This window comes from Eptatretus burgeri, chromosome 14 (assembly GCF_056783735.1).
Source record: "Eptatretus burgeri isolate ZD-2024b chromosome 14, Ebu_testis_v1, whole genome shotgun sequence".
Classification (NCBI taxonomy): domain Eukaryota; kingdom Metazoa; phylum Chordata; class Myxini; order Myxiniformes; family Myxinidae; genus Eptatretus; species Eptatretus burgeri.
This window is the reverse complement of record NC_140974.1, coordinates 31,515,756-31,530,276: the sequence shown is the minus strand read 5'-3', so window position 1 is coordinate 31,530,276 and position 14,521 is coordinate 31,515,756. Positions and strand designations below refer to the sequence as shown.

General features: G+C 44.1%; 1 protein-coding gene and 1 long non-coding RNA gene across 5 annotated transcripts in view; one reads left to right on the top strand and one right to left on the bottom strand.

Annotated features, from left to right (window-relative positions):
* LOC147012899 (uncharacterized) overlaps positions 1 to 14,521 on the bottom strand; it is a 73,044-nt gene that overhangs the window by 3,904 nt on the left and 54,619 nt on the right. Inside the window, exon 3 of the long non-coding RNA XR_015051107.1 lies at positions 2,034 to 2,338. This is a non-coding gene — a long non-coding RNA (uncharacterized LOC147012899). The remainder of the gene's footprint in view (positions 1 to 2,033; positions 2,339 to 14,521) is intronic.
* Positions 1 to 14,521, top strand: part of LOC147012900 (cysteinyl leukotriene receptor 2-like) — a 121,750-nt gene that overhangs the window by 87,600 nt on the left and 19,629 nt on the right. For 2 of the 4 annotated variants that reach the window (XM_085854213.1, XM_085854216.1), the window contains exon 2: positions 4,069 to 4,149. The exons of the other annotated variants lie outside the window; for them this stretch is intronic. In XM_085854213.1, coding sequence (XP_085710339.1) covers positions 4,069 to 4,149 — 81 coding nt within the window. The remainder of the gene's footprint in view (positions 1 to 4,068; positions 4,150 to 14,521) is intronic. 4 annotated transcript variants of the gene reach the window in all.

The following is a 14,521-nucleotide window of genomic DNA, read 5'->3' as shown; positions in this document are numbered from 1 at the left end:
TTCACTGAACCCTCTGCTACGATTCCAGATTCCACTGATATGTCACGCAAACCAGCTGAGCCGAATCGTTTACCTATGATAGATAAGAGATTGCATAGTGTATGGAATTCCCCCATCCGAAGAACGATGTTCTGGTTGTTTTTTTCATGATTCCATGTGATTTCTGCTGCCTTGGCAGATAAGGCCTGATCAAAAACATATACAATCTCGGTCCAACGTCTTCTGGATATTCAGTGCTTGCTTCAGGACTTTGTGAACTGTTGACAGTTGTGTCGTTGGTGCATTGATTGTGGGTAGATATCCCACTGTGTCTTTCTTGACAGCTATATGATCAAGGGCCTGCATGTTGAAACCTGTCCATGAGCTGATGGTTTGATCACTGGTATTCATTTGCCTCACTTTTGACCACAGCAGGTTACGGAGGTGTGCATCTTGAATGACAGATTGGAAGTTCAAGGCAACGAACTTGGATACTGGGGTTCCAATCCTTTCCCCTGCATTATAGTCAGGAATTTCCAGATGAACTGGAGTTATACTGCGCTTTTTGCTCGGTATTAGCTGAGGCAATACCTTCATGAGTGGAGCAATTGTGGCTTGTGGTTGTATAATGATTCCGTTGACTCGATGTGATGTACCCCCACCACTGAGAGTTTCTTCAAGGTGATCAATGTTATCAAAGGCTAGTGTTGTGGGAATTTTTGTATGGACATTTGTAGGCAAAATCACATCATTGTCTGCTGTCATTGCTTGCTTCTGAAGACACAAGGTGGTATCCAACTCAACCAGTTTGGAGTAAGACATTCCATGGCCTCGGCGGTTGAGCATTTCAATTAGTTCAACATTTCCTGTCAGAGATTTCACACTCCATGGCAGCAATATATGTTTTGCTGGTATTATGGCACCTCCGCTAACTGCATACACGAAGTCCTGACCTATTGACTGAACCAGTCGGTCTTCATGTGAATTGAAACCTGTCACTGATTGTTGTGCATGCCCAATCAGTTGAAATTTCAAGAACAAAATCAGAGATTCAGGGAGTTCCATGGAGTCAGCTGGTCAGGTTGTGGTGGCCAAAGTTTCTTCTTCATTTTCTTGATACCTGACCGCATTTGAGATGCAGATTTTGCCACCATTTCCTCTCCATCACACTGTGGTAAAGAACTCAATTTGCTCTTAAGTTCATCATTCGCATTGACAAGTGATCCAATTGTAAAATTATCAGGGTAGAAAATAAGTTTTCCATTGGTGGTTGTTACAAAGTGGAGCGATTCGCTGAACTCTGATTCAAGCCGACGTCGTATTTGTTTCTTGGTTTGTGGAAGAACTTCATCATGATTATAGCCTAACATGCCCATGAGGTTCCCCAATATTTCTGTCAAACTGGTCAGTTTTACCACTTCAGGAACTGAGAATAATGTATTTCTGATATGTTCGAAGAGCATGTTGTATGCATTCTGAACTGCTACCTGATATCGTTGTTCTGCATCTTCGACTGAGGATATCGCAGCTTTAGATTTCTCACCTCTGGTGAAGTTACGATAGCATGAATTGTGGTCTCCGGCTTCTGCAGCAACTAACTCTCTGGATGTGATTGCTAAGATCTTGTCGTTCATCTGATTCAAAGCTGTCTGTCGCACTGTATTATCCGATCTCAACTCTCTAGCCTGATGTAACACTTCTCGTGACTTGGTCCCCTTCACATACTTATTCTTCTTGTCACAGAAAATACAAACTTCTTGCAAAACTCGTCGACCGAGAATTAACAGGGTCCAACTACACTTTTTTTAAAGTTTGAGAAAAATGAAATCAAAAATTCAAAGTGGAATTGCCGCTATCTCATAAGTTTTTATTTTCATATCGTGTGTTACATAACAGGTACATATAAAGGTTACATAAAATAATCTTACTTAGTTTCCTCTGTTGCCCTTCTACATGGACTTCTTCTAAATTTGAATGAAATGTCAGATAGACCCTGTTAATTCTCGGTCGACGAACTGTAGATGACAACGTAGATGGCTTTCTAGCAGACTTACGCTCAAGTGGTTTGGTTCCTTCTGTAATACCCTTGATTTTTTTCCAGTGTCTTTTTGAGAGTAAAAGTGGCTCGGTAGTTCCTATGGTAAAGTACATTGTCATCATAATCATTTTGATCCAAGTCTGTTATACTATTGCAGTTCTGTATTTTTGCTGCTTCCAAGAGAGTTTCAATAGAAGCAGTGTCTTTTGGCTTTGTGATCTCAGAGGCAGGAGATTTCTTCATGCAGATTATGCACGTAACTTCCTCTGTGCACGCCTTCTTGTGTGGTACTTCCATTGTGTATCAGTGGTCAATCCCGATCTGAAAACAAATGACAAATTTGTATAAACACTCATGACTTCAGTGTCATAATTTATAAACATGCACTACCGAACAAGACGTCACCAGCATAGTTGTTCACAAGAAGTAATCGGCTGTTGTTAATGGATATAAATGGCTTTGGTAATGGTTTTAATAATAAAACTAATGCCTAATATAAATATAACTTACAAAATACACTTAAATATTCTTAAATATTTGCTTGACAAGTGGAATGTAATAACCATATATCTGTAAAGATAAAATTTGAACTTATCCAACCAATATTCAGAAGACCGTCCAACATTTCAGGATGAAATCTGAAAGCAAACTTATCTATTCTATCATATACTGATTATCTGGAATAAATGAAATGAAACATAAATACATGGCTTACTGTGTGATATGGTATTAAAGAATTAGTCACATCGACAAACGCATCTTAATTTGTAATATATTTCACCGTTTAGTGTTATTGCTATAGAAATGATATTTCGAAGTTGGGCACTTGTCATCAAAATTATCACAATGAAATACATAAAAAGGGTAATGATTTTGAACCTTATGGCAATATGCATATCAAAAGAACCGTCTTAAGTGTTATAGTTCAGTAAGAGCACCTCATAGCCTTTACATATTAATATGCGAGACAAAAGTAAATTTTAATTGTGTTTCGAGTGCTGAAAACGACCCTCGACGAGAATGCGCTGGGTCACATTCTAAAATTCGTCACAACTGCCTTGAGCTACCCTGTTGGAAAGTCTATCATACAGTTTTGTGTTGTCCTATGATATACTCAAGCAATAAAATAACTTTCGTGACCTGCCCTCAGATGACACCACTTTTATCCCTGGCCCATGGACTATAATGTTTGGTTGATTAATTTTACATCGTTATATAAAACGGCATCTCAAACAGAAATCTTAGTAACAATATAAATGTCTTGCATTTCATGAATCAACGTGCCGTTTCAGGCTTTGAAGCCTGGTGTTGGCTTACGGGTTAAGATGGCTGGTTTAAGATCCTAGGGTCTTGAGTTTGAGCCTCTGTTTATCATTGAATTAATACCAGGTGTTGTTGATTCAGCCTTGTCATCCTTCCGAGGTTGGCAAAATGAGCACCAGTGTACTAGTAATACAGGACACTGCATCAGGGGCACAGCTGGACCCCCAGAATATGATGCAACCAGCAGCCATAGGTTGCACAAGATCGCGATAGCTTCAGGCTTTGTACACTGTTGACCATACCTTGTCTGATGCTGCCCCCTACTGGATCCCCCCTTGACGTACTTCTGAGTTCTGACGTTTTAATTTCAGAACAAAGGGCAGCATCATCACCGAAAGACGAACATTCACTTTGCAACAAGCACACAGGTGATCAATTTAATTAACAGGTGAGTTGTTACATTTCCCAAAAAGCAGGGTTTCCTCCAGCAATTGCATCATTAATCGTGACCTCGAGCTTTTGGAGGAAAACAGTGGTTCGTGATTCGGAAACGCTGCTTCTGCAAGATTGAGAGTTTGATAGAATGAGGAAATTTGAGCGCAAGCGATTCCTGTCGTTGCGAGGAACGCAGTTAGTTTCACCACGATCCTCGGAACACATTAACACAGACACACACACACAGAGGCACACCCGTTCATTTTCAGGATCCGTGTCCTTCATTGCTCGGAAGCTCTAATATGATTGTTCCTTCTTTTCTGGTATTTTGAAATGCGGTTTGTCTGAACCAGAGACGGTGGTGGACAACTTGCTCCCAAAGGCAATCTGTACGTGAGCAACCGGTTCGAGCAGCGTGGAAGTCAGAAGTACTCGTAAGTGCAACACTATGACGTATGCAATTAATGACGGGGATAATTCGGTGGAAAGAAAAGCAAAATCAGGTCGAACTTGTGTCATTGTAAGCGTTTTCAAAATTGCGACATGTCGTATAGATCTTATTGGTATTTAAATACGTTTACTGATTAGACGTTATATCGTTCAATTGTTTTTTGCTGTTGCAACTCAAAGCACTGCACGTACTAAATTGATGGAAGGCTTTTTAATTGTTTGTTTCTTCATTGTTATCCAAAGCACAAACAGTTGATTGATAAAGACTTGAAAGTGCGGACAATGAGAAGTTCGACCGTTTAACTCAAAAAGGCCAAAATTGCTTGCAAGTCGAAGGACTCAAGTTTGATGACGATGATTCTTCTTGGGAAGAGGAACTGTGATTGGCTAGATCGACATTTGATAAACTTTGAGTTGCTTTCATTGTGCAATTGAGTTGTTCTTCACACCTGCAGATTCAAGTCAGGCCAAACTCAGCTGAAAGAAAAGAAGAGAGGAAAATGAGTTTTAAAAAATTTATTGATTTATTCAAAACATTCGTTTGGGTAACCTCATCATGGATTATGTGAAGATAATTTTAGGCTGAGGAGCGAAATTCAGGAAGTCCCAAAGTCACGTCCAATCCACCCACCAGGGAGGTTCTCAGTTCTCGAGGTTGCATTATTTTCACCTTATATGCGTGAAGATGCAATCTCTTGTGTATAACTGTTTTTTTTTAATTTTATAAAGAGCAAATGCATCCCATCGCTTCACTGATGGGGGTATTAAGGGTGGGGGGGGGTAAGAAGGATGGGAGTGAGAGAAGAGGCAGAGAGGAGAGAGAGGAGAGATAGAGGAGAGAGAGGGGAGAGAGGGGGAGAGAGGAGGGAGAGGATCGAGGAGAGAGAGGAGAGAGAGGAGAGAGAAGAGAGGAAAGAGAGGAGGGAGAGAGGGGGAGAGAGGGAGGAGGGGGAGAGAGGGGGAGGAGGGGAGAGAGGGGGAAGAGAGGGGTGAGAGAGGGGGAGAGAGAGGAGAGAGAGGAGAGAGGAGAGAGAGAGAGAGAGAGAGAGAGAGAGAGGGAGAGAGAGAGAGAGAGAGGAGAGAGAGGAGAGAGAGGGAGAGAGAGGGGGAGAGAGAGAGAGAGAGAGAGAGAGAGAGGGGAGAGAGAGAGAGAGAGAGAGAGGGGAGAGAGAGGGGAGAGAGAGAGAGAGAGAGAGAGAGAGAGAGAGAGAGAGAGAGAGAGAGAGAGAGAGAGAGAGAGAGAGAGAGGAGAGAGAGAGAGAGAGAGGAGAGAGAGAGGGGAGAGAGAGAGAGAGGGAGAGAGAGAGAGAGAGAGAGAGAGAGAGAGAGAGAGAGAGAGAGAGAGAGAGAGAGAGAGAGAGAGAGAGAGAGAGAGAGAGAGAGAGAGAGAGAGAGAGAGAGAGAGAGAGAGAGAGAGAGAGAGAGAGAGAGAGGGGAGATAGGGGGAGAGAGGGGAGGGAGAGGGGGAGGGAGAGGGAGGGAGAGGGAGAGAGGAGAGAGAGGAGAGAGAGAGAGAGAGAGAGAAAGAGAAAGAGAGAAAGAGAGAGAGAGAAAGAGAGAAAGAGAGAAAGAGAGAAAGAGAGAAAGAGAGAAAGAGAGAAAGAGAGAAAGAGAGAAGAGAGAAAGAGAGAAAGAGAGAGAGAGAAAGAGAGAAAGAGAGAAAGAGAGAAAGAGAGAAAGAGAGAAAGAGAGAAAGAGAGAAAGAGAGAAAGAGAGAGAGAGAAAGAGAGAAAGAGAGAAAGAGAGAAAGAGAGAAAGAGAGAAGAGAGAGAAAGAGAGAAAGAGAGAAAGAGAGAGAGAGAGAGAGAGAGAGAGAGAGAGAGAGAGAGAGAGAGAGAGAGAGAGAGAGAGAGAGAGAGAGAGAGAGAGAGAGAGAGAGAGAGAGAGAGAGAGAGAGAGAGAGAGAGAGAGAGAGAGAGAGAGAGAGAGAGAGAGAGAGAGAGAGAGAGAGAGAGAGAGAGAGAGAGAGAGAGAGAGAGAGAGAGAGAGAGAGAGAGAGAGAGAGAGAGAGAGAGAGTCATACACACACATTTTTTCCACCCGTCACACACACACACGCTGTGTGACGGGTGGAAAAAATTTGGCTCCGTAATTTAGAAAACACGTTAATACGGCGAACGGCTCTGAAAGGGAAGGTTGCATGAGAGGAGTACAAATGAAGGCAGTGTGAGGGGGAGGGCAAGGGAAGGCAGCATGAGGGGAGGAGAAGGGAAGGGGGGGTGAGGGGAGGGCAAGGGAAGCCAGTGTAAGGGGAAGGCAAGGGAAGGCAGTGTGAGGGGAAGAAAAGGGAAGGCAGCATGAGGGGAAGGCAGGGGAAGGCGGGGAAGGCAGGGGAGGGCAAGGGAAGGTAACATGAGGGGAGGACAAGGGAAGGCAGCATGAGGGGAAGAAAAGGGAAGGCAGCGTGAGGGTTGGGGAGGTCAAGGGAAGGCAGCATGAGGGTCGGGTAAGGTAAGGCAGTGTGAGGAGAGACCGTCCGGACATAACCACCGTCTGGATATGTCCGGAGATAACCAACATCTGGATACGTGTGGAGATAACCACCATCTGGATATGTCTGGAGATAACCAACATCTGGATACGTGCGGGGATAACCACCGTCCATATAAGTGCAGAGATAACCACTGTCCGGATACGTGCGGAGATAACCACCGTCTGGATACGTGCGGAGATAACTACCGTCTGGATACATGCAGAGATAACCACCAGCTGGGCATAACCACCGTTCAGATACGTTCAGACACAGAGGGAGAGAGGGGGGAGAGAGAGGAGAGAAGGGAGGGAGAGGGGAGAGGGGAGATGGGGAGAGGGGAGAAGGGAGAAGGGAGGGAGAGTGGAGAGGGGAGAAGGGAGGGGAGAGGGGAGAGGGGAGAAGGGAAGGGAGGGGAGAGAGGGAGAGGTGTGGCAGCAGGGTTCTGCACTGTATTAGCAGGAGGTGGAGTGAGGATGGCACAATGAGAGAGAGGGGTAGGGGAAGTGGAGTTAGCAGAGAGAATATGTTTTGCTTTATGAACACGCACGCACGCACGCACGCACGCACGCACGCACGCACGCACGCACGCACACACACACACACACACACACACACACACACACACACACACACACACACACACACACACACACACACACACACACACACAGTGTGTCGGGTGGAAAAAATTTGGCTCCGTAATTTAGAAAACACGTTAATACGGTGAACGGCTCTGAAATCGGTAGTTTTCAAATATATTTTGCTTTGAAACTCACAAAGAGAAACCATCCAACTTTTGTAAACCACAGCACCGAGTCATATGAAATAACCAAATGCTTTAGAAACAGTTACAAGGACAAAGGAAAACGTGATCGCTCGTATGCTGCTGAGGTTAATACCATACCCAATTTGTGTGAGGGTACGACGAGTTGTACTGGACTGTCAGTTGACTGACTGTAGCCCGTCTGTTGCTCTGCACAATTCGTGCCAGCTTTCTTTGGCCTCTTTCATCAATGAGCCATTTTTGACTACTTGCCTGCTGTTGGCTGGATGTCCTTTTGGTGGTGGACCATTCTTGATACACACGGGAAACTGTTGAGTGTGAAAACCCAGCAGTGTTGCAGTTCTTGACACACTCAAACCGATAATGCATAACATTTTCCCTCTGCTAAGTCCCCTACCCTCACTCTCTCTCTGTCTGTCGCATCCTTGCTCCGCCCCTCCTAGTGCAGTACAGCACCTTCCCACACATCTCCCTGTCTTCGGACATGTCTGGGCATTGTTTATCTCAGGGCGGTATTTCTTTGTGTCTGGACCTGCCCGGATGATGTTTGTTTGGCTCCGGATGTGACCGGGCAGCGTTTATGTCTGGAGGGGAGTTTGTCTTCAGATTGCTTGGCTCTGGAAGCGTCTGGGTGGTGTTTGTCTCTGAGTGGTATTTGTAGTATGACTGGTAGAAAGTAGACTTCAGCCATTATTTTGTTTCCATCTGCACTGTTATTCTATGCAGAATCATTGTGGTGGGACACTATGACTCATAAATAACACTCCACTGCACATCTGCCTTCCCTTCCTCCATCCATCCTCACTCTCCTTCCCTTCCTTCCTTTCATCGTCATATCGGCAGCCTCTTCTTCACCCCAATACTGCAACATCTCACATGCCATGCCCACTCATGCTATATATCGAGAAATAGCATGGTTTCTTGGAAATATTATTGAAGTAGTTTTTGTTCTACAATGTTCATGTACTATATATATTGTTGTGGTTCTGCGAAAACTGACACTCCCCCGAGGCAATAGCACCCAGCATATAGCAGTCCCGAGACAGTTATTTCAATAGTATTGTTCTTAGATAGCCCTTCCCTTATGTCCAGTGGGTTTATGGGTCATATGCATAGTGTTGTCCTTCAGGTCGGTCTTCATCCACATCTTTCACTTTGTTGCACCCACCCTCACCTTCATGCATGCACGTAAGCAGCTCATTAGCACATACCGACAAAACCTCATTCAAACTTCACGCCATTCTCCAACAACACATCACCTCAGACATTCACCATACTCGAACCCCAAAGCTAAAACATTTCTACATCCACCACAATGTCTTTACAAGAATCCTCACATCAATCCCCACAACAACCCAAGCTCGCTTACCTTCCCTATTAACCGCCGCAACCACAACACCTCAACCACCATGCCATAACTCACCGCGATGCTATAGTTATGAAAGCCTCAACCATAGTCATCACCACGGACACCCACCACTGCCCTTTGGAGGTGGTGGGGAGCAATGTACACCACATACCATTGCAGATGCATATTCTTGGGACGTTCTGGCATGTAGCTTGAAGCACAAGTGTGTGCTAAAATCAATTCAAGATCGTGTGGATAGCCCCTATTGTGTGTCCAGCACATGTTCGAGGCCGGGAAGAGTTTTCAAGTACCCTGCCTCATGTTATTCTCGGAGCTCATCCGCGTGGTGAGGGTTGGGAGCGAATGAGGCCATTTCCAGTGCCAGATCCTCAAATGGGCAGGGCCAACACTTGAGTAACCGTCCATGCACCAATTGGGCACTCGGAAACTCCTACAGTTTGTCCTGATCCACATTTAGGCTCCTCCATCACCAATGATAACACACCATGTGGGAGCGATCTGTTGCGAGAGATCCATGTGCGAGCGAAGAGCGATCAGCGAGGGCAAATCCTGAACAACCGTTCTTTTCAAAGTGACCCCACAGACACGCTCTTCTTTCCATTTTCTTCTCTGCACCTCATCTGTATTTCACCTGCACCTCACCCTCATTGCAACCCCTCTAACCACACATCATTAGACACCCTCAGTTTTCCTCCCTCTTTCCACCCCTCCTCAGTGACTGGGTGGCATTGGTCCTCAAGAAATTATGGTATCCGGAACCAGCTCTTCACTAAAATCAAATAAATTCGTCCTGGTTACACACCTAACCAGTCCATCAAATTTCATCCAAATCCGTCCATAACCTTTTGAGATATCCTTCTCATAGACAGACAAACAGACAGACAGGGGTGAAAACCTAACCTCCATCCAACTTCGGTGGCAGAGGTAACAATGTCTTCCTTCTCAGGGATAGTGTGAGGGTAATTGGTTCAGGGATAATCAGGTCAGGTCAGATATGGGAGCATGTGCCAGAACAGCGCGTCGCTGCGTCCACTTTCCGCCGGTACTCCAGGGGCCTCCGTCTGGCCATCCCCCAGGCAGATGCCTGGCCCATCCCCATCTGCTTGAGATGCCGACCTTTATCATAATCGGGGCAGGTAAAAGATATGGTAAGATAGGGGATAGACAGCGTTTATGGATATGTAAAAGAAATTCGTAAAGTGTATGTGTGTTCAGCAGCGCTCTGAGTCCTGCTTTCTTTTCCTCCTCAACATAAAGACCCGATCTTTATAATCATAAAAACCAATGTTTTTCGAGCAAAAGTTACCATAACCATAAAGTTACCATAAAGTTTCGAGCAAAAGTGGTTGGAGTTGCTGACTTGTAATCTAGCGGATGAGGTTTGATCCGAGACATAACCGAATTCTAAATTTATTTCTTCTTCAATGCGAAAAAGTGTTACACGTGGACGATTTTAAAGATCATTAAAAATATATATGTATATCTATAAGTCAAGGATGGTTGTAGTTTCGTCTGTTAGCTGTAATGCTGATTGGCTGCTGTGTTCACTGGGGTTGACTGGGGTTGACTGGGGAAGCTGCTGCTGCAGATCATGCTGCTGCCAAAAAATTCCCAGCTGTCTTCAAATCAGTCATTGCGGATGGAGGTTACACACCAGTCAGGTGTTTGACGTCGATGAAACTGGACTTTATTAGAAACACGTGCACAGCCGCAGTTTCATCTCCATCATCTTCATCTCCATCAGCTCTGGCCTGAGGCAGGGATTAAGTTCAAAGTTTTCACGGAGGCTGAAGTCAGTGAAGCAACGCAACAGATTGTGGACATGGCCCTGGAAGTGGGATTTGAGGATGTCGACGAAGATGATGTTGAGGATTTGTTTCTCTCAAACAGGGAGAAGCTGAGCAATGAAGATCTTCTGGCTCTGGAGAAGGAGCACATCAGAGAAGAATCATAATCAAGTCCTCAGGAGGTTGTGCCTGTTTAAACCCTCATACTGAAGGTCATGGCTAAAGGTTTCAAATTGGTCAATGAAGCTGTGGCCATTTTTGAGGAACATGATCCCGACTGCATGAGAAGTTCCAAGGTGCGGAGGGAAATGGAGATGGTCCTGAAATGTTACAAGGAGGTCAATGACAGAAAATGAAGACAGCCACTCAAGTCTCCATGATGTAGTTCTTCAAAAAAAAATCCCAAGTGAATCAGCTTCCATGTCATCTTCTGAACTTTTAACCTCAAATGGACAGCCTGCCACAAGCAATATGTACTGAAGCCAACCACAGTCATGACAACATCAGCTTGTTCTTGTCATCTACCAAGGAAGAAAATTAAAAAGTAATTCATTTTAATGCTTTTATTTGTTACACTTTTTTTTTTTTAGCTCACCTGGAACGTAGTTCCGGGGAGCTTATGGATTGGCGCGTCGTCCCTCTGTCCGTCCACAAATACTTTCAAAAACTTCTCTGAAAGTACACATACGATTTTGATGAATCTTTATCACAACATTCATCACCATGAAGGTAATAAAGTTTGTACATGCATTAAAAAATATCGGGCTGTAAGGGGGTCTACGGGGTTTCCCCCACAAAATAGGTATCTGCTTTCTTTTCAGAAACTACACATGCAATTCTGATTAAACTTGACCACAACCTTCACCACCGATGATACACCAAAGATTGTTAACGGCATTAAAAAAAATCGGGGTCTAAGTGGGTGTAAAGGGGGGGGTTGCCCCCCAAATATATATTTGCTTTCTTCTCCGAAACTACACAAACAATTTCAATGAAAATTGACCACAACCTTCATCACCCGTGATGTACCAAAGATTGTGCATTACATTAAAAAAAATTCACGATAGACATAGTGAGAGTGTGAGATTTAAATGTTAAATATAGCCTCTAGAACACATTTTCGGATAAGACGATGTTAAGTTGTTCAGTTCCCTTGGTGAAAACGAGGCATGGTTATCCATGTGGGCATCTCCGTCATGAAGACAAAATAAATTAGATGATTACAATGAGGAAAAAATGTTTTCAGTGACAAAAGCAATGAATCTCCCCATCATGGCAGGATAGCCGAAAGATACACACACTCGCTCTAAGCTGTCTCGACTGAGTTTGAATCCTGACCCAGCTTTAAGCTGTCATCCCGGTGTTTGACAGGCAGGGTGATTCACCAAAATGTGTGCCATTTTGTAAACATCACGACAGGGGAGCTGAGAGGTACGCACGCTCACTCTAAGCTGGATAGCCTGGGATCGACTCCTGACCTAGCTATAAACGCCCATCCCAGTGTTCACAGGCAGTGTGATTCATCAACGTGTGTGCCATCTCTCAGATGAACATTAAAATGGATGTCACATCTGCGGAAGCCCCCTATCCTCTCCCCCTCCTCACTCTTTCATCCTATCTATCTGACCCCTCTCCCTCTCTCTCCAACTCATCCCTTCTCTCCCCCCTTACCTCTCCATCTCTCACCCACCCCCTACTCCCCCACCCTTCCCCCTCCTTGAGGGGACTGTAACATGAACGAATCAGATTCCTAGTGAGCCAGTGCAAAGGTCACTGAATGTGCAAGCATGCATACATACACCACATACATACATACATACATACACACATACAGACAGGCCTTTGCCATGTAGATAGCATGGGTTTTAAATGGTCCGGCCCAGTTTTATAGAGAACCCGGTGGTAAAAAAAGAAAATGTTGCTGTTTGGGCATGTTTTATTGCCCTTCCCTTCCCTGCCCATCATGCTGCCTTCTCTTCCCCTCACAAAGCATTCTCTTCCCCTCAAACTGCATTATCTTCTGTTGCCCTCATGCTGCCTTTCCACCACCTCCCGTCATCCTTACCTCCTCCAAAACCCTGTCCCCTCTCCACCCCCATGGACATCTCCCAGGGGTCTATGCATGCTGTTTTAATGTACCCCATTTTGTTCCATCCTGCACATTCCACCCAAACTTCTCCACAAATCACATGACCAAATGCAAGTTGAGAACCCCTTCCCTCACACTTACCTCCTCCCAAACTCTCTCCTCCTCTCTCCCCCATCCTCCTCGCTTCCACCCGCACCTCCTTGAGTGTTGTTACATTTAGTTAGGCGTCGCTCCCCCACCCCCATTCCTCGCCCCTCCTCTCCGCTCCGTCATTCTTCGCTCCTCTCCTCCTCCCTTGCTCCTCTTCTCTTCCCTTCCCTCCTCTTCCCCCTCCCTTACCTCCTTGCCCCTCCTCCCCTCCCCTCTCTCTCTCTCTCTCCATCCCTCCCCATCCTCTCCTTCTTTCTCCCCCCACTTAATATTCCCATCAGCGACGCAACAAGTTATATTTGCTCGTATAATTATGTACAATATATATATATATATATATATATATATATATATATATATATATATATATATATATATATATATATATATATATATATAGACCATATGTATACATATATATATATATATATATATATATATATATATATATATATATATAGACCATATGTATACATATACATATATATATATATATATATATATATATATATATATATATATATATATATATATATATATAGACCATATGTATACATATACATATATATATATATATATATATATATATATATATATATATATATATATATATATATATATATATATACATATACACAGTGGAAAATCGATATAACGCCAAGCATTATAGCGCTTGTACTGATATAACGCTCATACACCTTGGACCCCAAAAATATTACTATTTCATGTTTAAAGGCAAAAAAGTGAGAAAATAGAGACAAAGTTAGTCCAAAATAGCGCTAAGTGGCCAAAAAAAATTGAAGCTGTCATCGCCCTGTGTTGAGTTGACATGTGGTGTGAAAATACTCACGAGCTGTCATCTTCTCGCACCTTTCCCGTATAAATGGCAAAGCTGAGATGAACAAAATCAATTAAATTCAAATCATCATGGCATCCGTATCTCCTGTAACTCACGTTCATGTTCCCTTCTAACACCATACAACACAGTACACAACGTAAGTACAGTACTGTACTGTGCAAGATTAACTAATGTTCACGTGCTCTACCGCCCACATCCTTTCGGAAGAGTTGTCAACAACTTAAATCTAAGCTCCCGTTACATCTCCTGTACCAGTTCTTCGACATCTTCATCACCTACCAGCCGAGAAATCTTCAAATTTGTTAGTTTTGTTTGCTCTGTTCAGTTCAGCGCCGCCATGCCGAAGCGGAAGTGTTATTCCATAGAGGAGAAGCTACACATAATTAAATGGATACGGAATGGTGAAACTCAAGCGACCATCAGCAAGGATACAGGCGTCACCGGTTCAACTCTAAGAGGATGGTTGAAGGATGAAGAGAACATCAAGAGCTTCATCGTCACTGTCAACTCCAATGAAGGGATGAAGTGGAAGAGGGTCAAGCTTGGGAGGGATCAGGAGTTGGACCAGGAACTATTGAATTGGTTCTGCAAGTCCAGAGAGCTTGACATACCCATCTCAGGCACCATCCTCCTTCATCAGGCCAAGAAGATCAACAAGGATCTTCACAAGGAAGAGAGAGTTGAAGATGCTGACTACAGCTTAACCAGGGGGTGGCTGCAATGCTGGCAGCATCGACATGGGGTCCACATGAACCAACAACATGGAGAGGCCAAGTCTGCAGACCTTGAATCTGCCAAGAACTACCTCTCTGTCTTCAATGAACTAATCGAAGACAACAACTTCA